The following is a 21,831-nucleotide window of genomic DNA, read 5'->3' on the forward strand; positions in this document are numbered from 1 at the left end:
ATTCTACTTTCCTAGTGTTTAAATACTGTTGTAATGTACTGCCTCTGCTTTTTGCCAAAAACAGGAGATGGCATTGCTGAGAGCTGCCATTCATCACTATGTGTGGCTCTGTTTCTCCCTTTTTCCTGGCTCTTTTCTGATGATGTAGCTGAATGGGTAAAACAAGCATCTGTTTTAATTGCTGGGGATGCTTAAATAATTGGGCAGGATCATTTCACCTTGATTTAATCATATTAAATTAAGCAGACTTTGTGCAAGATGTGCAAACCAGTAGTGGTTATCTTGTGGAGACAGTGTGAGGTTCTGGAAGGTAAGCACGTTGCTTTTTAATCTTATCTGTAAAATGTTTGTTGGGATGGAAGAGGTGAATCCAGGAGTTACAGCACTCAGACTGATCTTCAGCTTCCAAAAAAACAGTGGGACTATTTGTAAGCACACAGAATATATGAGCCTGCATAGAGGGTTTGTGTCCTCGGGACAAGTTATGTCGTATCAGCCCATATTTCTCCTGTGATGTTATGATGTGGATGGAAGTGGAAGATGCATCTTCCATTTTGCCATTAGTAAAGCTTTTTACATTATCTCAGATGAGATTTTTATAAGTCAGGGAAGTAAAAGTGCCATCATGTGTCAGCAGTGCTGGTTAAAAAGATGCACTTACAAGAGATATTGGGGATTTGCTGACAAAAAAAAAGAGCACAATTTAACAAGTGAGTTCTGCTTAAGGTCTCACTTGGATCAGACACTGTAGCAACAGAAGTCAAACTCTTAAGAAACAAGGATTAATTAGCTGAAACCTCAGAGAAATACTTGTTTAGAACAGGTTAGACTTCTGGCACAAACAGTTTGAGGGTGGTTGATCCACACTTGAGGCAAAGACAGAGACCAGATAAGTTTCCCACTGTTTTCCTAATCAGTAGACATTTTGTAAAGATAGGTGAGTCAGCTCCCATCCGGTTATAGGTTGCCAGGGAAGAGATGGTTAAACAAATAAAACGCTTAAGTGAACAGTGTTTTCATCTGAAAAAATCACAGTATCAGAGTTAGCTTGTAAGTGCTTTAATGATGTATGGGAAGCATTATATCAATTGCCTTAAAATATGCTTCTAGGATACTGATGAATATTGCATACACCTTGGATTTGCACACATCTCATGTCTTTTAGACTCTCTAGGTTGAGTAACAGTAATGTTGAGTAACAGGTTATACCTCAGGTTCTCCTTTGACCATATTTTAATGAAATCAGGGTTATATAGGTTGGAAATACTGCTGAATGTTCACTGTTTAACCTTGTTTGGAGATTCTTTGGAATTGAAAGCATTTACTTCTTAGATTGTGTTACTGTTGATGAGACAAACTTGTGTTTGGTGGCCACCTCGTTTTTCTTTAGCTACCCCAACTAAATAGAGGTATTTGCTTCAGTGGTTTTGCAGCAATAGGTACATAATATTAACCAGGGCCCGGTCCATTAAAGTGTTATTGACTTCTTGGTGCCTACCTTGGGTCTTCATTTCTGAGTGAATAATCAACTGACCTTTCCACTTTGGAGAAGATGTTTTAAAAAAGCCTTTATATTTTCATCACAAAACGTTTGATTAACATGGTGCCATTTGCAACAGGCATTTCATGTAAGAGAAATCCCCAACACTCAGATTCATTAGTAAATCCAGAACACAACTTTGCAAACAAATACATGTTTAATTGCATTTTATAGTTGACTTACAGCTGTTAAATATATTATTTTACTGTATAATTTATCGTTCTTCCAGTTCCTTTAGCAGTTCATCAAAATGAGTAATGTACCATTTAGCTTTCTCCTTTACTTGCTTCCTGATTACATTTCCTCCAAATCCAATGAAGCAGTCCTTTAAAACACAAAGGATGGGCACATACATTATTGCAGTCCTGTGTAAGGTATGGAGCATTTCAGCAATTAAATTTCTTCTTAAGATTGTATTTTGAAATGACTGTTGTTCCCCACCTCTTCACCTGTTTTACTTGGCATGTCTGTTTCTGTATTTTTGAACAGGAACTTTGTTAGCATTTAATTTCATGCCACTTTGGTTATTAGAGTTTTGTTCCAACACTGAAGGTGTGCCTCAATACCTTGCAACTTCAGCATTGTTGAGACCTGAGATCTGTGCTGAAAATCTGGTGTGGCTGTGATGCAACATAGAGCCTTACTCCTCGAGAATGAGTTAACAGAATGTGCATGCAGCATCTCGCAGTTATCCCTATACTGTTTATCTTAACTCTGTTTACCTCATTTGATAGATACCAAAAGTAAACATTAACCATTATTTCAATCATTAACCATGAACAGTCATCATTTCTAGATTTTAGAAAACCAGCTGCACTGAAGATGTTTAAAATTTCCACTACTACTTTTTTTTTGGAAATAGATAGAAAATATTAAGCAAATAATAAGTTCCTTTGATCACTCACATTCTTAATGCTAAGGGACCTGCTCTCTTTACTCACATCAGCAGTATCCCTTAGAGTTTGTTCTGTGCTCTAGGATATCTGCCCCTAACAGTGGCAAAGCAGGGGCACTGGGTTTTTTGGAGTTGTTTTTTTGTAGAGAGAGGTGATAGAGATGAGACAGAATTAGGGTCTCTTGTCTCTGAAATGGCCACATATAAAAGCTGGTTTTCTATTTCTTTTAATCCATCCTGGAGATGAGCTGTCTTCAAAGGTGCCATCACTTTATGGTGAGATGAGCCCTGCTGCTAGGCTTTTATCAAGTAAATTGTGCATCAGATCTGTGTCAGGTCTTCGTGCTTAGCACCATTTATTAGTGTTCAGAAGTGGAATCTTGATAGTGATAGAACCTCTATAATGGGGTCCTGTGTGGGGGCAAACACTCTGGCAATGTAGATGGGAAAGGCAGACATAATATCAGCTTGATCTGCAGCAGCCTGCCAGGCTTTATACAGTTCTCCTGGACCAAGCCAGCACCCTGGCTTAGAGAATGGAACACTGAGTTTCACATGGGAGAAACCAGCCATTGCACAGTGCAGCTTTTCTAGAGGAGGCTGCCTATGCAGATCCCTGTAGTGCTGAAGATCTGTTTTGAAGTCCTACAGGGAATTTAAACTGCATTCTTTTTTTTTTCCCTCCCAGAGCATTTCTAAAGGGAAATTCAGAATTCCAGTTCTTTAATACTTACAGCAGGAGGACAGGCTTCCATGTCTGTAGCCCCATCTCCAATCATAACTACTTTCTTAAAGTGGAACTGCTCTTTCAGATGAGTGATAACCTTTCCTTTCCCCCCTGATTCAGCTGTTGGTTGTGTTTCATCAAATCCTGCATATTCTCCTGGAACAGAGAACAAGGATGAGTGAGACACATAGCATGTTTTCATGTAAAAACAGAAAGATAAACGCCTATGGTCCTTTCTTCAGAATACAGCTAATTACATGCAGACCTGTAAGCTTCACAGTCTCAACATCCTGAAGAAGTAATTAGAAGGTAAGCATAAAACAGAGTATTTTGCCCAAGTCTTCAGTGGGAGTATGAGCAGAAATACTAGGACAAATTTAGAACCCCTGTATGGTAGTGTCTCAAATCCATTCCCAATCACTCTGATCCAGTCATTCTGGTCTTAATATTTGAAAAGCAGCATCCAGGATCACATATAAACAGTGTATAAAAAGCTAATAAGAACCTCACTAACCACAGTTCTCCTTGATTACACTAGCTTAAAGTCCAGAGCAGCTGTACTAAAGTTAAGTTCGTTGGTCACCATACATACCTCAAAGTCACTGAAAGTCAAGTTTGCTTCTGAAAGCAGGTAAGTGTAAGAAGCTCTTTAAACTTGAAAGTGAGAGAAAATGAAATTCTGCTGTCAGCAACTGTAGTGCTTTTTAACTTTGTCACAAGTTGTGATTTAAAAGTAACTACAGCTCTGTTTCATCTATCTGAGAAATGACTTAAACTCGTGTTTTTGGGGGGAGTCTTGTAATTTTCCTACTTGGAGACAGACTTGGTCTTGAAGCTGGCTGGATTGGTTACAAGGCAGTTTAGTCTGGACCATATCTGTAGCCTAATATCTGACAGTCTGAACACAAAAAGAAATAGGCACTAATTAACAGAGAAAATAGCTGTTAGGGGAATCTCACCATTAAAGTAGAACTTCAGCCTGTTTGCAAACACATTTGCCGTTGGAATGTTCAGCTGCAGGGCCACGTGCTCCACGATGCTCTGAAACCCCCCAGAGACCAGGAAGACCTGTACCCCTCGTTGTTGAAGCCTGTTCACCAGCTCCCTGGGAAGAAAGAAAGTCACCAAGCGTGAGTGCCAGGCAGCATCGGATACCAAAAAAGCCAAAATACATACTTTTCTAAACAAGGCTATCCATGTACTTTGTTAATCCACTTCACTTAGGGTGTGTGCTGCTTTCTAGCTCCATCCTACTCTGCTCCTAGAATTTTTTTCCATCTTTTCTTTGCAAGTTTGTGCTGGAAAAGAGCTGAGCAAAACCATCTTGTTGAGAGGCTAACAGGTAGTTAGTTGCTCAGAAACAAGTGTTCCCTGGAAGTATTTCCATAACACTTTCATATTGTTTCAGTTCATACCCCTGAACAAATGAGACCAGATCCAGTACACATTGCTTTCTGAAGCTAATTATAAAACTGGCAAGAAAACAAATCTTTGGCACTGGAAAAGAGCAGAGGATGTATAGGAGATAAAACCACTGCACAAAAATGCAGAAGCAGGCTAAGAAGTGTGCAAAGTGCAGTTTTCTAACTCAGAGTTGCTTACCCAAGTACTCTGTGCCAGGGGTGCCAGAAAAGGAATTAAAGAATGAGCAGTTTTTGGACCTAGTTAACGTCAATGGGACTTGAGGGCAGTTAACACTTCTACAAAAGTCAGCTCGAGAGGCCGGAAGAGCAGCACACAGTGATCTCAGCAGTACTGCTAAACAGCAGAAGTGATAGCAGTAACAGGAGAAATGCTGAATACTGAAAAGCAAAGTGGAGGCTTCAAAGAGGCTGTACAGAGAAGGAGGAAGAAAGGGAAGGAGTGAAAAGGAAAATCATGTGATTCTAAACACAGAAACAATGTTCCCTTTGTGGTTACATCTAGCTATGCTTTCTACAGTAAATGCTGAGCATGTGCTTCATCTTAAGGAGAAAATACAAGCACAGTGTTGTCTTAAAACTACTGTATGTGCCAAAAATATTTTAAATTTACAGCTATGGCCAGAATTCATAGTAAAGGAAATATTTTCAGTTGTTTGAAACAATCTGAATGGAAGAAAACCTTTCCAGTTGAATTGGTTAATGTTTATTCTAAACCCAAAGGTGAATATAAATATGTATTTTATATATATAACGATATTTAAGTATATATTTGCCCTTCATGATCTTTTTAATCATTACAGCCTCACTAACGTCACAGAATTTTGTTGATCTGTGCTGTGCACTATTAGAACACTTATTCATGACATTATTTCTCTTTTTCCATACCGTATTCCTGGTGTTAGCTGAGGTGGATTGTCAGATATTAACTTCTGCACTTGTTCATAGGAGGGTCGTATGAGTCCTAGTCGTGCTGTTAAAGCTGCTTTGAATGTCACAGTGCCACTCATAGCTCTGCGGGTCCTGAATTGAGATCCAGACAAAATAGATCAGTAACACTTAACAAGTTGAGGTTTCTCCCAAGAACTGTTATTTTAACACCAATATCAAGGAATAGGTTAAAAGCCTATTGGTTCTAGTTATACCAGGCTACCTCTGTTGTAGAGAGCAAGACTGGTATGCTGAAGAGGTTGATAGTAATCACTGGTAGAAGAGTTATTTCACTATGCTCAACTTCGTCCATGCTTACTTTCTACTACTGTTCATGTGAAGTAAACAGCAAATATACGTACATCTCTGCAACAGCATCTCCAACTCCACAGAACTTCGCAAGCTCATCGATGCCTTCTTCCCTGATGACTGTACTGTCCACATCAAAGCATACTGCGTCAGCGTTGCGGAAGATTTCCTTCATCTCCATAAGAGATGCCATCCTTTTAGGGACCTTCTTCCTGTAAGAAGATAAGATGCATTCTTTCTCTGAGTCATAGTACAGGACTTCGTCTTGAGCCATTGGAGCCACTGATCTGGCCGTGGTGAGAAGGGGCGAGCACAGCCTCCCTGCCAGCTTTTATCCAAGTGTGAGTGGTGGTGGAGGTCTGGCTCGGCTGCTGATTCGCTCTCTGCCGTTGCTGCCATCTGATGTTCAACTTACGTTACAGGTGGGCTGTGGAGCTGTGGGCAGCTGCTGATTTGCTCAAGCAGGTTCAGCCCATTGATGTTCATAACGGGTTCAAGGTTGTAATACTTGGCATTTGCTGAATTATCTGTCTGCCAACTACTGTGCATGACTCAAAATTCTCGTCTTCCTCAGCTTCTCAGATGGATCTTGATTCCTCTTCAGATCCCATGTGTTGTATCAAATTAGGTGCCCCTTAAACATATCAGTGAGTGGTAGTCCCTATATCATGAAGATTTCAGTCCTTTTCTATGTCTTGATTAATATAATGTGGTGATGTCTTAAGGGGTTGAGTGAAGTTCCCCAAGCCCACAACCACAACTTTTTCCATAACAGTACGTGACAAAAGTTTATCTTTTTACATCTGTTCACATGATGGTGTTGAGCAGTTCTGCAGATGAGAAGCTCAAGATTGTAATCAGGATTTTCATACTCAACCCCACCATCTTGTGCTTTATGCTTTCATAAGGGATTGCTGTGTGGACCTCACTATTTACCAGTCCATACATCTATCCCATTTCCCAGATCCTTGTTGAAGCTCAGTTTTTCTCTCTTCTAATCTCCTAGACTTCCTGCAAACTTTATGTGAATTCACCTGGGTAGCAGGTTCTTTCTTTTTACAGGTTAGAGGAGAAATAAATGGCTTTAAACTGAATGTCCAATTAATTTATTCCTGCTCAACTTCATTTATTTTCCTCCTATATATCATGTGAATTTTCATGGTCAGAGTTCTTACACACACAAGTTTCCACAAAACTTTTTTTTTTTCCCTTTTTGTCAAACTTCATCACAAAGGATATCCAGTGAAAATGGAGGACTGGTTGCTACATATTTTTCTGTGGAAGAGTCTGGGAGCTGAATGGTACTGAAGTAGCACACTGTCAGACAGGAATCATCTCAGGATCACAAATGGTAAGCATCAGTGCTGTTTCCTGAGGTGACTTCTGTGTGCTGAGAGGTCACAGCTCAGTAGTTAATGGACAAAGCAGCAAAGAGAAGCCTTTGTTTTTATTCCCACTAGGCCTGGTTGTAGATTATGATCTTTTTTGTGCCATAAGGCAGAAGTGGTTGTCCAAGTGCTTAAACACTGCTCTTCAAGGCTGAGCTATTGTTGCTGAGCTAGAGTGAAACCTGTTGTGTAGAGCTAAGAACCGTATTTGTTAAGTTAATCTCTGTTTACCAGGTAGAAATTGGTGTTAAATATGAAAAAGCAAGAACCAAAGGACAGTAAGTCATGTGACAGATTAAAGGCAAAACCATGAAACAAGACTACTTGAAAGGGTCTTCTAGCTATTCTCGAGCTTTGTGGTCTGGACATGGCTCTAATAACAAAAGTGGGTTCATGGCTTTTGCACAAGACTGCCAAGGTGATGCTGTGTGTTCCTTAATGCTCCTTCGTCTTGCAAGTGTGAGTGAGATTTGCTGAGCAGATAGTACTCAGCCCATAGTTTGACAGGTCTCTGTTCTTGGTGTGCTGGAGCTGTTCCTTGTACGGACATACTGTAAAACCAATCTAGCCTTAAAAGTTTCATTCACTAATGAATTATTGCTGCATTTATAGCACTGTACGTATAAGAAATACTATTATGTGCCATCAACATGACGTAAGAGAAAGCAGTCTCCTCAGTGACACATGTTCCCTTGGACAGAGATTGGTTCTGAGCTAATAGCTGGCAGCAAGTGGACACGTGAAACATGAATTCCAAGTTTACTTTGTGTTAGCCTTGGCTTGACATTGACTCCACAGCACTCTTTTGTACTTTCAATGGAAAATTTTGATTTCCTGACCAGGAGGGCTTTGACTTAGGGGCAGGGCTTGGCAGCCATTTGCACCTACTTGTGCACTAACATTTTTTAAATAGCATGTTGTTTTTTTATTTTTTTTTCCAGCCTACTGGAAATTATAAAGAATTTAGCCATGGTTTTGGTGCCAATTTTCAGGATTTGCTCTACTGGACAAACTTGTTGCATCGTTGTCGTGTGATATTTGTGTCATGTTCTTCCAACACTGATCCCTTATTATGCAAAGCAGTCACATTGCCTCATACTAACCTGAGGCTGCACTGCAACATCACCACATTATGAAGCAACATCACTGTGTGGTGACAGCACTGTTATGTGATTCCATGGGGAGAACTTGAAATATATTTTTGGATGCATCTTCACAATTTTAATCTGATAAAAATGTTATAGTTAGAACACACTGGGAGGAGGAAGGAGGAGACATTAACTTTTCCTTCTCCCTTATACCCCCATTTCTCATACTTCCTTCTCTGAATGTTCCTATGATGAAGACACTGCTCTGAGCTTCACTTTGATGGATGCATACACAAAGCTGTGGCTGGAATTAACTGTCTTCTCTTTCAATACTATAACTCTTCCAAAAGTATTTCAGGCTATGGTTTGTAATGCCTATAAATGACAAATTGTAAGGGAAGAATTGCATTTTGAAATGCACAACAGAGCAGTAGTTCCTGATCTCCCCTGGTTTGTGGCTTGCCAAAATTCTTCCACATTCTGCTGAAGCTGGGCACTGAGTCCTAGAAAATACAGACTTATTTGTGGCAAATGTATCACCACACAACTGGAGACCTTGTGATGAACTATAAAACAGGGAAGTTCATAATGGATGAAAGAGAAGAAGCTTTTGGGAAGTTTCAGATATTGCAGGGAGTCTTGCTCATGAGAAAAACAAATATTAGGAGTTAAAGGTTGTTAGCTTGGGGTGAAATAAAGTTCTTCTGCTTTGGTCGGCAAAGCTCCAGGGCTGACTATCAACTCCAGAGTTTAGCAAATGCCACTTCAAACAGTAATGTGCCAATTTCAGTGACTTGTGAAATTTTTTTTCCCAGGCCTAAACATAAGTGAGAGCATAAGGCAAGGCTATTTGTGATTGAGCAACAGCCCACAGGAGTAGGGGAAATGCAGGCAGAAGAAGGTCTGCTCCTTTCTTTGTTTTCAGAATTTTCACTAGGTCATCCTGCCATGGCATTGACCAGGCAACTGCATACAATTCACCTCCGGGTAACCTTGCAAGGGAAATAAGGACAGACAGTAGCTCATGTGACCAGGGAAGTGGTCATGGCATGGCCCCAAACCTGTAGGTGTTCAAGTGTTTGGACAATACTTAGATATATGGTTTGACTCTTATGTTGCCCTGTGTGAACTCAGGAGTTGGGCTCCGTGATCCAATGAAGCTGCAGCAGGGAGATTCGAGCTGTTTATCAGGAAGATTTTCTTCACTGAGAAGGGTGGTCAGGCTCTGGAACAGGCTGCCAGGGCAGTGGTCACAGCACCGAGCTGCTGGAGCTCAAAAAGAGTCTGAACAACACTCTCAGTCATACAGACTGATTTTTGGGTGGTCCTGTATGGAGCCAGGAGTTCGACTCAGTGATCCTTATGAGACCCTCCCAACTCAAGATATTCTATGATTCTTGTCTACAGGTAGGTGTCATCTGGAAACATGAGGAAAGAGAACAGAAGTCCTGCAAGCTTTTCTATGGGCAAAACTCTAAAGGACTTAGTAAAGGAATAACAGTTTTTAATTCCAGAGAGTTTTGGGCCTCTGCGGTTGGCAGAAATTCAGTTACTCTGAAACACAGACCATCCAATGGCTTGGATGCATCAATGCTTTTATGAGATGGTAAGAAAAAAGAATTTCCTGCAATTAATAATTATGAGTTCTGTCTCCGTATGAAAAAAAAAGTTAAGTAGAAAATCTCTGATCATTCAGACATCATATTTCAAGTAGGAAATCTATTTCTGTTCTATTATTTCCACACTGGAAAAGTATCCAAGCAGCAAACACTTCAACAGGTCTGATAATAAAATATAGTGGGCAAAAGTTGAAAAGAAAATTGGAAGAAGTCGAAGCAGTGGGCAAAGAAAAAGCTAGAGAAGGTGTAAGAAGAGTGGCAAAGGGAAAGAGATAGGGGGAAGGCTGAGATGCAACTGGACAAAAAGGACATCACACGGGGAAATGGAATTCCCATGAGATCTTTGGGCCTCCGGACTTCATTAAACAACTTGGAAAAAAATTGGCATTTCCACAAGAAATAGGATCTCTTTCGTAACAGAGTGGGTGGAGTCACAGAAGCAGGCCTAACAATTATGTAAGAACACATGTTAAAGGAAAACAACTGCAATCTTCTGTTTGCTGACCAGTCAAAGAAGGGCATATGTGAAAAGCTGAAACATACACAGTACCTGCTAGCTGTAATGGAAACAGAGCACGCAGTGACACTCAGAGCTCTGTGTTCTGTGGCAGCTGTGTTTTGATGAGAATTTGACGAAATCTCAAAATATCCAAGGTGTCTCCACTTGTTAGCTTTCAAAATCGCTGTCACACTGCCACTTTGTATTACAGCCACACTTACTGCTGTGCAAGAACCTGAAGATTAAGTAAATCTTGATGAGATGCTACATAAAATATCTTTTTAAACAGGTCATTCGGGAATGTCCTCAGTGTGCAGTCTCTAGTGTTTATGATTCTGATTCACTTTCCCATTTAGAAGTGTGAGCATGAGCACTTTGCTGAAAGCTATGGGTGCACAAGAAGACCACTTTTGTTCTCACTTTGCCCGGAGTTATTTTCCATCCATCAGTGAAGTTAGTCCCACTGGTTTGGATGAGAACGAAGTCATTGCAAGATATGTTCTCAGGCAGAATAACATTACATTGAACGGGCAGTGAGATTAACAGAAACGCAACCACTTAAAACCATTTCTGTTGCATTGGTGGGAAACAGCTGCTTAGAGTATGAGAGTCAGAGAAATTTTTCTCCAGTTTTTTTCTTAGGACCTTTCCCATCCCAGGTATGATTCTGTTCATGAGAACGTCCACAGGAGAGCTTCTGTGGTAGTAGTTTAAACAAAGCTGTTAGTCCTTCATTGCTGCTAGTCCTATGTCTGTAAAATGAGATTAGAATGGTAATACAGCTTTGTTATGCTGAGCTTTGACTCTCAGTATTAGCAACGTGTTCTGAAAGCTTTAAAAGAGAGATTATATATTGTAACAGATTAGCTATATTTAAGCAAATTGTTACGTATCCCTGCAAGTACTGCTCTTCAGAAGTTCAACCCATCTGTAGTTTTCAATGTGAGAATATAAAAATTCAGTCCTTAAACTCACTGAGGCTGCTTCTAGCTTCTTGGCTTTATGTTCAGATTTTAAAGGTAGTATCAGAAACCTGTGTGCAAGTCAAGAGATGGGTTGTTAGCAGCTATATCCTGATATCTGTACAGCAATGCCTAACAACAAATTTATTCTAAGCACATTTTTAAAAGGTATTTGAAAAGGGCTAAAGGGATGTGGATGTTGACAGACAGCTCCCAGCTCTCCAATCTCCTCTTGCCTTTCCTGTCAAAATGATGATGCTTCCCCCCTGCATGATTGCATCATTCATTCATGCTGCTGCTGTAAAGCAGGCACCACACTGCTGCTGCGTCTTGCTGGGCAGTGCACAGCCCCAGTGTAACATATACAGTTCATCGTCTATGCGAGAAAAATATGTCAGTGTTATGGAACTGAATACACCAAATGCCAACCCCTTCCAAATTGAGAGAAAAAAATGTTCCCGGTGACTTACAGTACGGTACTGGCCGTGGCTGCTGCTGCTGCTGCAAACCTCTTGACTGCACAAGAAAAGAATGGATCAGCTGAGACCTCCAGTCACATAAATGCAACGGCACGGGCTGATCTGGAAGAAAGACGCATTTTGTAAATCACTCTTTATAATCTGCTGAGTAAGCCAGCCTGGATGTTTTTTTTAAATGGTTGCACACATGTAACCAGAGAAGTCCAGCTGTTCGCTGACAGGCGTAGGGAAGAGAGGTGTAACCTTGCCTGCGTCGGGGGAGGAGCCGCTCTGGCCCGGCTCGGGGCACTCCCAGCATGGGTAGGCATGGCTTGGCAGGGAGCGGGCAGGGCACGACATGATGGGGAGCTCGCTCGGTGCCGGGCTGCGCACAGAGAGCAAGGCAGGTCTGAGCAAACACACCTACCTCCGCAGAGCACGGGAGGGCAAGGGATGAGAGCTGAGGAGGGGCTGTGCCAAGTGGTGGTCAGGAGTTTGTCTCAGCGTGCAATCAGAGGCGAGGGGTATTGTTTTCTTTGACTGCAGATGAAAGTTGTTCTGCATTGAAATTGCAGTACTGCATTTAAGCTGTTGCTCAACAGTGAATCGGAGCGCGCGTTGTTATACCAAAAAAAATCTGAAATCAAAATTCATCACAAATCTCGAAGGCAGAATTTAATCTGCTTTATGACAAGGCTCTGTTTTGTTTACCCAGATAAAATGTCAAAAGCAAAGGAAAACCTGCAAAGCCTGTGTGTGCGTGCTAGTATTCTGGCATCCTACAGAAGAGCTTTCCGCAAACATGGCTGTGGGCACCAGTTAGCAAACAGGAGGCTGCCAACCCTGAGGTATGAGGCCAGTCATTTCTTTCAAGGTCCAGAAAGCCAGACTGCTGATTTAGCTGCTTTTATTTGTTTGTGATGGGAGTCTTATGACCGTTACCCATCTTGAAAGATTGTTCTGCACTGCTGCGTACACCGGTCACTTTCTATGCATGATCTCTTTTGCAATTCTGGCAGTATTGCTCTTCAATCTTATGGGCATGAACTGAATCAATACTCTTCTGTGCTTCTCCATCCATGCCTGCCTTTATGTTTTTTCAAATGTTCTTAGGACTTGTAAGAATGCTTGTCAACATAAGCTTCTATCAGTACCTTCTTATATCAGCACAGTATGTTTTAAAACAGATTTAAAAATGGTTTCTGTGAATATGGTTAAATAAAAACAGAGCTTGATAGGGATGAAAGAACACTGCTTTTACTTTCTGCCAAGATAAGCAGCACGTTATTTCACTTGTGAGAATCACTATTGGATATTTCATGCTGGATGTTCCCTCTACTTGACTTAATTTAACAGAACTGTTGGGTTTAATTCACTTAAATATCATGTTATCAATTCTAAACTGGTGTAATTTGTCACAGCCCCGGTGATTCCAAAGGACAGCTTGGGCCTTGTAAGCCTCTGCCCTGTGTTTTTCCTAGGCATTAAAAGCAAGTAAGATGAACAGTTCAACAATTACAGCTAAAAGACTGAGAAGTGAATAAAAGCTTCAACTGAAAACTGAATAGATGTCTGAAAAATGCAGCAAAGTGGGCATTTGCTGTGAAAATTATAATGAGAAATGTTGCTATACCATAACTTAAACTTCGTGTGATCTAGGAAAGAAACACTGAGAGGCAGATGAGTGGAGAGGATGCTCACGAGTTAACAGCATGGGTTATATGGATGCGTGACTTCAATACAAACACAGCACCTGACTCTTGTATGTGACTGCAGAACCTCTCCATCCGTACAAAACGTGGAGACCATGAACCTGAAGTGTCAGTAGGCAGCCCTACTCAGTGCAGGTGTTTAGGAGGGAAGATTCCTGCTTTTCCACAGGACATCACCCATGCAGGTCACAGAACAGCAAAAGGGAAAATGTAAAAATACAGCGTGCCTGCTGCTGCTCTGCCTATGGATTTGACAAGGCTGCCCTCTACTGAGAACAGTCTGGAGAAAGGATTGAGGGGAAAAAAATTACAAACCAGAGAAGCAAAATAGCAAAATGAGTGTTAAGTGTGTGCTCTAGAAACTGGGGCAGAGCTGGGAATTCAGGTGTTCTAACTGAGCACTGAGGCTATACACCTTAAATATCAGCACTGCAGCCTCTCAGGGCTGGGTGGCTTGGTTTCTGCTTTCAGCAGGCCAGTAGCATCCCAGCAAAAGTGAGGAATAAACATTAACAGGAGAATTCCAGAGCCCAGTTATGAAATACCAAGTGTAATTTCCTGCATTTTGCAATGTTCAATGTTTATTTTTAATGATTACAACAGCAGGAAGGAAAAAAAAAATAAGGAAAAAAACCAGCCTCCATACTAAAGAATCAGCATTAAAATATTTCACAAGAGGTGCACTCTGCTCTGACAACCAAAAAGTCCCCAAACTTGTGGTATGTGATGCTCAAACATCAACTCTATCAAAAACATGTAAAAACCAGAAACCCAAGCATACTGGCAGCTGTCCCTCCAGACCTGCCCGTCAGAATTATGGGCCATGCATGGGGCTTTGCCAAGAAACCTGAGATCCTCACCCAAAACAGCAGAGCAGGTTAGTAGCAGGTGCCATACCCTACTGCCAACATCAGGAGGACTGGTGAGTCTGCCATTACACTTGGCTCTCATTCACTGAGCATGTCAGTCAAGCTCCCCCAAAACTAGAAAATCATACCTAACAATTAGAGTTTACTACTCATAGCTTGGAGTTTCCTACCTTAGCTTAGTGTTCACTACTGGAAGTGACATGGAAACACCAACGGCCCATTGCATTGCCCAGCACCAATGCAGTGGATTGCAGAACCTCTGTATCCAGAGCTGGCAACTGTGGGAAGGCGTGAGGGGGATTTATTCTGCTCTACCCATTAGTTTGGGGGCAAACACTTTCCTTACAGAATCAAATAAGGAGAGAGTTGCATCAGGCCTGGTATTGCCAACCGGCCCAGGTGCAGCAGGCATGTGTCTGGGGGCAAAGAGCTAGATGGGGCAACGCAGTGCAACCTGTGCTGCATGTAAGGGGCCCTGGCTGCAGCTCTCTTCTCAAGTACAATCCATCTTCTGCCTTTTGGGAGCTTGAAGCTGCTATGATATGTAGTTAAGTACACTGTGCAACCTCAAGGGCTGGCCCTGTAAGCCAAACACTTCCAGCACCACAAGATGCTTTAACTTTAATGTGATCCTTTACTTCCACGGATCTCAGCATTGCTTGGGGAGAGCTCTTCCTCGTATTAAGGACTTGCTGAGCATTCGGAGTCTTGAAGGTGCATGGGGCCGTGGAGCTGGGCCGAGGGAGCTGCAGCCTCGTTAGGTAAGATAACTTCTGATTAACCTCACTTCTGGATGTTGATCAAGAACCACTTCGATTATTAATCCATCCTGCTTAACTATTAATTCTATCGACCTAAGGTTAAATCGGTGCGTTTAATTATTGATTCTCACGGTTTTGTGGACCTGGCTAAGACATCCGTCACATGAGAGAGGCGGTTGGGTCAGCACCAGGTGCTGCAGAGCCGTGGGGATGTGGCAGGGGGACGTGGTCAGCGGGCACGGTGCGCTGGGCTGGCACTTGGGGATCTGAGTGATCTTTTTCAATCTGAATGAGTCTATGAGCGGGTGGGATGAAAAACTTCCCCGCTCAAAAGCTTCGTCTACACAGCCACCGCCCACCTGTAAAGGCGGCCGCCGAGCCTGAACGCAGCTCCCGCCTCCCCAATGCCAGCGAGAGGGCGGGAGCTTCCGGGCAGAACGACAGACCTCTCAGCCAATAGCGCCGCGGCGTGGCAGCGTGTGGACCAATGGGAGCGCGCGTTCTCCGGAGTGTTCTAGAAGGGGCGGGCGGAGAGGCGCGGCTCGCTTTGTTCCCGCCCTATCCCGGCCCGACCCGGCCTAGCGCGGAGCGGCAGCCATGGCGGTGAAGGCCCTGAACCCCAAGGCCGAGGTGGCTCGCGCCCAGGCTGCCCTGGCGGTGAACATCAGCGCGGCCCGCGGGCTGCAGGACGTGCTGCGGACCAACCTGGGCCCTAAGGGCACCATGAAGATGTGAGGAAACCCCGCTCAGCTCCCTCTGAGGGTGGGCCGGGCCGTCCCGCCACGCGCCTCAGCGCTTGGGCGGCCGCTGGGGCCTGAGGGGAGAGCGGGACCCGCGCGGCGGGGAACGGAGGCGGAGGGTGTGTGTGGGTCGGGGGGTGGGGTGGGCCTTTCTGAAGCTTAACTCACCCTCCTCGTGCCGCCCGCAGGCTGGTGTCGGGAGCCGGAGACATCAAGCTGACCAAAGATGGCAACGTGCTGCTGCAGGAAATGGTGAGCTGCGGGTGGAGGGAGGGGAGGGAGCGCTGGGGACTGCTCCTGGACGGCTCTGTGAGGAGTTGTGGGGATGGGCCCGCTCGCTGCCCTCGGACTGCCTTTGTGTGGGGTGTAGCGTGGTGTGTGTGTGTGTGGTAGGGCCTGTTTGGGCTGAATTGGCCGCTTCCTGGGGAGCGGGTTCTGTGCCCACCGCACTCTGGTGAAGAGCCTTCTCCTGATGGCAGCTCCCTGCTTTTCTCTGAGATCTTTTCGCTGTCAGTGTTTGGGTCCCCAAGGAAAAAAAGACCGTGTTCTACACGTTAACTTAAGAAACTTACTCTCAAAGCCTGAGTTTCTTTTGTTCTTAACTGAGATTATGTGTCGAAACCGATTAAACTGACAGGAATTATTGAGTGTAATTTATTCATTAAGAATCTTGTTTAACTGATTGTATATCACTCGCTACCTGTACCAGTGCGGTAAGGCTTACTAGTCAGTTTCTTGTTTTTGTTCAGCAAATACAACACCCCACAGCCTCCTTGATAGCAAAAGTAGCAACAGCACAGGATGACATCACTGGAGATGGTACCACCTCAAATGTCTTAATCATTGGAGAGCTGCTGAAGCAAGCAGATCTCTATATTTCTGAGGTATGTATGCTGCGTTCCTTTTGTAGGTGGGCAAGTAGAAAAGCTTCACCAGAGACTGTTCAGCTTTGGTTTTGTGTTATGTACTTGACACTCAGAAGTGTGAAAATGAAATACCTCTTTCTGCTTAAAACAAGTGTGTTACAGAACTTAGAAAATAGAAAAAAGTCCAAAGAGGATCCAAGGCTTGGGATACTGTAGCTTTTAATGATATTGTGCCTGATTCATGTTGTTATCTCTGTCTGTTTTATTTGAATGAAAACATTTCTTATTTGCATTTTAAGAGGGGGATACTCTGTGGTAATATTCAGTATACGTAGTATAGTTTGCAGAATAGGCATTCATATTGCACAGTGAACACCCAAGTGCGCTTTGTAGTTCCCTTGGTTTTAATTCTGTGCTAGAATAACCTGTGCTTTTCCTCTGCATAGGAAGGACTGGCATTCCTTTTATATGTATTCAGAAGGACAGTACATTTTCTTATCCCTGTATCGTGTGTGTTCTTTGTTTTGACATCATGCACTGGTGAAACTTACAGGGAAAACACTACTTTATCTTACTGTTGGCTGATCGTGTCCCTTCTTTTCTTGCATTAGGGCTTGCACCCCAGAATAGTAGCAGAAGGATTTGAGATTGCAAAGGAGAAGGCACTTGAAGTCTTGGAGCAGGTCAAAGTAACCAAGGAAATGGACAGGGAGACCCTTATAGATGTTGCCAAAACATCCCTTCGTACTAAAGTTCATACTGAACTTGCTGACATCTTAACAGAGGCAAGTGTCCATGTGTCCTCATCCCCTTTTTGTGTGTAGTGCTCCAGGTTGTAAGCTGCTGGGATTATTCCTTTGGCAAAGAGTGGATAGAAAGATGTGATCCCCCCTTTTGGGGATTTCCCCCCTTCTCTTTTTCAGGCTGTAGTAGATTCTGTTTTGGCAGTCAGAAAACCAGGTGAACCTATTGACCTTCATATGGTAGAAATTATGGAGATGAAGCATAAATCGGAAACTGACACAACGTAAGTAATGAGTGTCGTCAAGCTCCAATTTAATGGTTTCCTGATACTGGAGCAGACTGGATTGTTTTTTTGTGTGTGTTTGGGTTTTTGAGTTTTAGATTTTCTTTTAAAAGAGCTTGTGTATCTCAGAGCTGTTGTTGGAAAAATCAGTTGGAGGGAGTGAAAGAAAGGCAGAAACTGAAGTCCAGATCACCCATGTCTGAAACAGCAGAAGTTTCCCAGTCACTGAACTTGAGTTCCTGACTATTTTTGAACAGGGAATGGTGACATTGGCTCAGACATCTGCTTTATAACCATGTCTGCTGTTAGTGATAGTGTCTGTGACTTGAATATGCTTAATACGTTTTAAACCTGTCTGTTCAGACAGTTGCATTCAGTACCTGAAAACAGGGTTGCAGCTGTCTTTTGGGGTATTCTGTGCCCTCTTTCACAGTGGCATGGATGAATTCTGCACTAGCTTTCTTCAGTAGCTATTGCAGTCAGACACTATGCCAGAATAAATTCCCTTTTTACACTCTGATTGGCATGCTTTTTATATGTGAGTGGGCATGCCCTTGGAAGTGGGATATATGATCAATCTTTGCTCCGAACAGGAGTTCACAGACAATTCATGGTAGACTGATTAGTTATCTCAACCAGTGTGTACTTCCATGAAGTGCTTACCTCTTTGCTGACTATCTTGACACACAAAATGCTCGGTGATCTTTCAGGCTGATCAGGGGGCTGGTTTTGGATCATGGTGCTCGCCATCCTGACATGAGGAAAAGAGTGGAAGATGCTTATATTCTTACTTGCAACGTATCTTTGGAATATGAGAAAACGTGAGTACAAAGCACCAGCATGTAAGATGTCCATGTTTTCTGATCTTTGACTTCTTCAGGGTGTGCTTAAATAAGTACCAGAAGAGCCACGCAGTTGCTCTTAAAGAGAGCAGGTAGCATAGAAGGTAGAGTGCTAAAGGTGGTGTTTCCTCTGCTTCCATGTCCTGGAGAAGGGAGGTTAATGACTGAGATAAAACCTGCCTATTAATTTTTACAATGTTACTGAAAGGATTTATTTCTACAACACTGGTTTGACAGCTAATTTTCTTACTGCTTTTTTCTCCTCTCCAGAGAGGTGAGCGCTGGATTCTTCTACAAAAGTGCTGAGGAGAGAGAGAAACTAGTGAAAGCAGAAAGGAAGTTCATTGAAGACAGAGTGAGCAAAATTGTAGACTTGAAAAGAAGAGTCTGTGGTGATTCAGATAAAGGATTTATTGTGATTAACCAGAAGGTGAGATGAAGGGTAGAACTAAGGAGGAAAAATAACCAGAAATGTTGGCTTTCTTGGCAAACTTGGTGCTGCTTGGTTCATTTAGTACAGTGCTTTGGATACAAGTAACTAAATTGAGGTTGATGACCTTAAGAATGTACACATGCAGTTCCTTACTGAGATTTTTAGAGTCCTGAGGAAGAACTTATGTCAAGCTGAGAGAGGGTTGGTTGGTTGGGTTTTTTTTGTTTATTTTATCTTGTCTTGATAGTCCCTTTCCTTGTTTCTAGGGAATTGACCCGTTTTCCTTGGATGCACTTGCAAAAGAAGGAATTGTTGCTTTGCGCAGGGCTAAACGGAGGAACATGGAAAGGTATGCTTCTTGGGAGAGAAGGGGTAAATAGCTTGCTCTTCTACACTTCCACAGTGAATCAGATCTGTCTTGATTCAGCTTTTAAAGGCTGTCAGCAAAAAGTCATCTTTGGTGTGAGTGTGATTAGGGCAACTCAGTGTACAAACTGAAGTAGGCAGATCAGTACAAGGACTGATGAGGAGTTTTAAGCTGTGTGTGCTCAAGTGTAGATGTCTCTTTTAGAGGCTTAATTTTTTTTATTTATGAAGAGCTCTCATGAAAAGAAACAAAACTATTGCGAGCTCAGGAATTACAGTATTGCATGCTGAAATACTGTTGTTCATGTTGGTGGCTTCACATTGCTAAGCAGTAAACGAACTCTTTCAGGCTGACTCTTGCATGTGGAGGTACAGCTTTGAACTCTGTGGAGGATCTCACTCCTGATTGTTTGGGACATGCAGGTCTTGTCTATGAGTACACGCTGGTAAGTACAGCTGAGCTTTTTGTTGAAGGAAAGTTAAGTACCTCTGGTATTGCTTTTTTTTTTTTTAATTAATGTGTCTGTGCAGAGGGTTTTCCCACAGTACAGCTCTTAGAATATGCAGAATGAATAAATGCTGATGGGGTTTTAAACCCTACCATCCACTTGTATGTGAATATTTACCTTCATATTTGCTCTCATCACACTGCTCATTGATAGATCCGTGTTAAACTTTTAATATCATAAAGTAAAGAAGATGGAAACAAGATTCTGCTAGGTTCTTTCTACTAGAAATTGCTTCTGAGTAACACCCCAAGAAGTGATGAGAACTGAGTGTGAAAGTGTCCAGGGTTTTTTTTGTTGTTTAAATTTGCTTAAAATAAGTAACGTGAATACCCAATGCTGTTCATAGGGAGAGGAGAAGTACACCTTCATTGAGAAATGTGACAACCCACGCTCTGTTACTCTGTTGATCAGGGGACCTAATAAGCACACACTTACACAGATAAAGGATGCAGTAAGAGATGGTCTGCGTGCTGTAAAAAATGCTATTGAGGATGGTAAGTCTCGGCAACAACTCTCCTCAAAAATGGTGACTGTTGTATAAGAGCTCTTTAAATTGGAGTAAGTTCTTATTGTGAAGTCTCAGTGTTACTGCTTTGCCTTGTAGGATGTGTGATTCCAGGGGCGGGTGCACTGGAAGTGGCAGTAGCTAATGCTCTTGTTAAGCATAAGCCTCACGTAAAAGGAAGAGCCCAGCTTGGAGTTCAAGCTTTTGCTGATGCTCTCCTCATCATTCCTAAGGTACGAGGACCTCCAAAATAAAGGGACTCCAAAGCATGCCAGGATCCTTTGTGTTTTCTGTAGGAGGTCTTTTTACATTTATGTGAATCATGGTTTTGTTTCCTCCAAGGTTCTCGCTCAGAACTCCGGTTACGATCCCCAGGAGACACTAGTGAAGGTTCAGGCGGAGCACGCAGAATCTGGGCAGCTCACTGGAGTTGACCTGAACACTGGTAAGAGCTTTCTAATATCATTGGGTCTAGTAAAATCAGCTTGGCTGTCATTTCAAAGCAGCAAAACAATGCTTCTGGGACCTAGGAGTGTTTCTAGGAGGCCAGACCTATCATGGATGAGCTCTGTGAAGCATAAGATCACTGACTGCAGAAAGCTCAGCTTTTCACAGAACGAGGCAATGCAGAGTGCCTTGGCAGGTGTGCTATTACTGGTAATACCTGCATGCATTGTGTGCACATGAGTCCACAGATGAGCACTTTGTGCTTAGCAAGTAATTTCAGTTGTTCAGCAGCAGGATCTCTTGCCTTGAACGGTGTAGGCTGGTTGTTTAAAGGCTGTTGTGCCTCTTTGCTAGGTGAGCCAATGGTAGCTGCTGCTGCTGGCATCTGGGACAATTACAATGTCAAGAAGCAACTACTTCATTCGTGGTAAGTGTTGTTTTCACTTTTCAATAGTAATGAGTGTTTAGTTGGCAAAATGGATACAGTAACATGGGTGGAATCAAGGAGTATCTGTGAGAGCAAGCTCTCTTCCAGGGCAGGAGTTGAGCTGAGTTGTGTTGGTGTTAAAACAGGCGTGCTAACTATTTATTTAACATTTCCAGCACGGTGATTGCTAGCAACATTCTCTTGGTGGATGAAATCATGCGAGCTGGAATGTCGTCTCTTAAAGGGTGAATTGGATCTGCTGTTGGTGGTGGTGGTCAGCTCCAGTAGTGCTCTCTGGAGTGTCTTCAAGAAGTCCACCTGAAAGTGCTTTTTTTCTTTAGCCATGGTGGGTTTTCCCAGCAACAGAAATCACTGCGCTGTCACTATAGCAGCGCCTCTTCGGTCACCACGGCCACTCAGATTATTAGCAACTATTGAAGTACTCGGTTCTAAAAAATCAGTTATTTATATTTAATTTCTCTGAAGTGTAC

At 42.7% G+C, this 21,831-nt stretch overlaps 2 protein-coding genes and 2 non-coding genes across 4 annotated transcripts; 3 read left to right on the forward strand and 1 right to left on the reverse strand.

Annotated features, from left to right (window-relative positions):
* Positions 1 to 1,678: 1,678 nt before the first annotated feature.
* On the reverse strand, positions 1,679 to 6,121 carry PSPH (phosphoserine phosphatase). The gene is made up of 5 exons (XM_065731860.1): positions 5,876 to 6,121; positions 5,472 to 5,606; positions 4,122 to 4,267; positions 3,170 to 3,318; positions 1,679 to 1,865 (listed from the first exon to the last, which is right to left on the reverse strand). Exons 1-5 carry the CDS (start codon positions 6,094 to 6,096, stop codon positions 1,755 to 1,757), a joined length of 762 nt encoding a protein of 253 aa, XP_065587932.1. The 5' UTR covers positions 6,097 to 6,121; the 3' UTR covers positions 1,679 to 1,754.
* A 9,613-nt stretch (positions 6,122 to 15,734) lies between these two features.
* On the forward strand, positions 15,735 to 21,710 carry CCT6A (chaperonin containing TCP1 subunit 6A). The gene is made up of 14 exons (XM_065731840.1): positions 15,735 to 15,909; positions 16,107 to 16,170; positions 16,668 to 16,802; positions 17,396 to 17,569; positions 17,708 to 17,811; positions 18,522 to 18,632; positions 18,924 to 19,083; positions 19,353 to 19,435; positions 19,802 to 19,898; positions 20,308 to 20,455; positions 20,566 to 20,699; positions 20,809 to 20,911; positions 21,268 to 21,340; positions 21,517 to 21,710. The coding sequence occupies exons 1-14, from the start codon at positions 15,776 to 15,778 to the stop codon at positions 21,587 to 21,589; spliced, it is 1,593 nt and encodes a 530-aa protein (XP_065587912.1). The 5' UTR covers positions 15,735 to 15,775; the 3' UTR covers positions 21,590 to 21,710.
* On the forward strand, positions 17,146 to 17,277 carry LOC136046002 (small nucleolar RNA SNORA22). The gene has a single exon (XR_010621947.1). It is a non-coding gene; the product is annotated as a small nucleolar RNA SNORA22 (small nucleolar RNA).
* LOC136046001 (small nucleolar RNA SNORA15) lies at positions 18,247 to 18,382 on the forward strand. The gene has a single exon (XR_010621946.1). It is a non-coding gene; the product is annotated as a small nucleolar RNA SNORA15 (small nucleolar RNA).
* Positions 21,711 to 21,831: the final 121 nt, after the last annotated feature.

Source organism: Cyrtonyx montezumae, unplaced genomic scaffold (genome assembly GCF_038088225.1).
Source record: "Cyrtonyx montezumae isolate F1298 unplaced genomic scaffold, pur_monq_1.0 scaffold_15, whole genome shotgun sequence".
Lineage (NCBI taxonomy): Eukaryota > Metazoa > Chordata > Aves > Galliformes > Odontophoridae > Cyrtonyx > Cyrtonyx montezumae.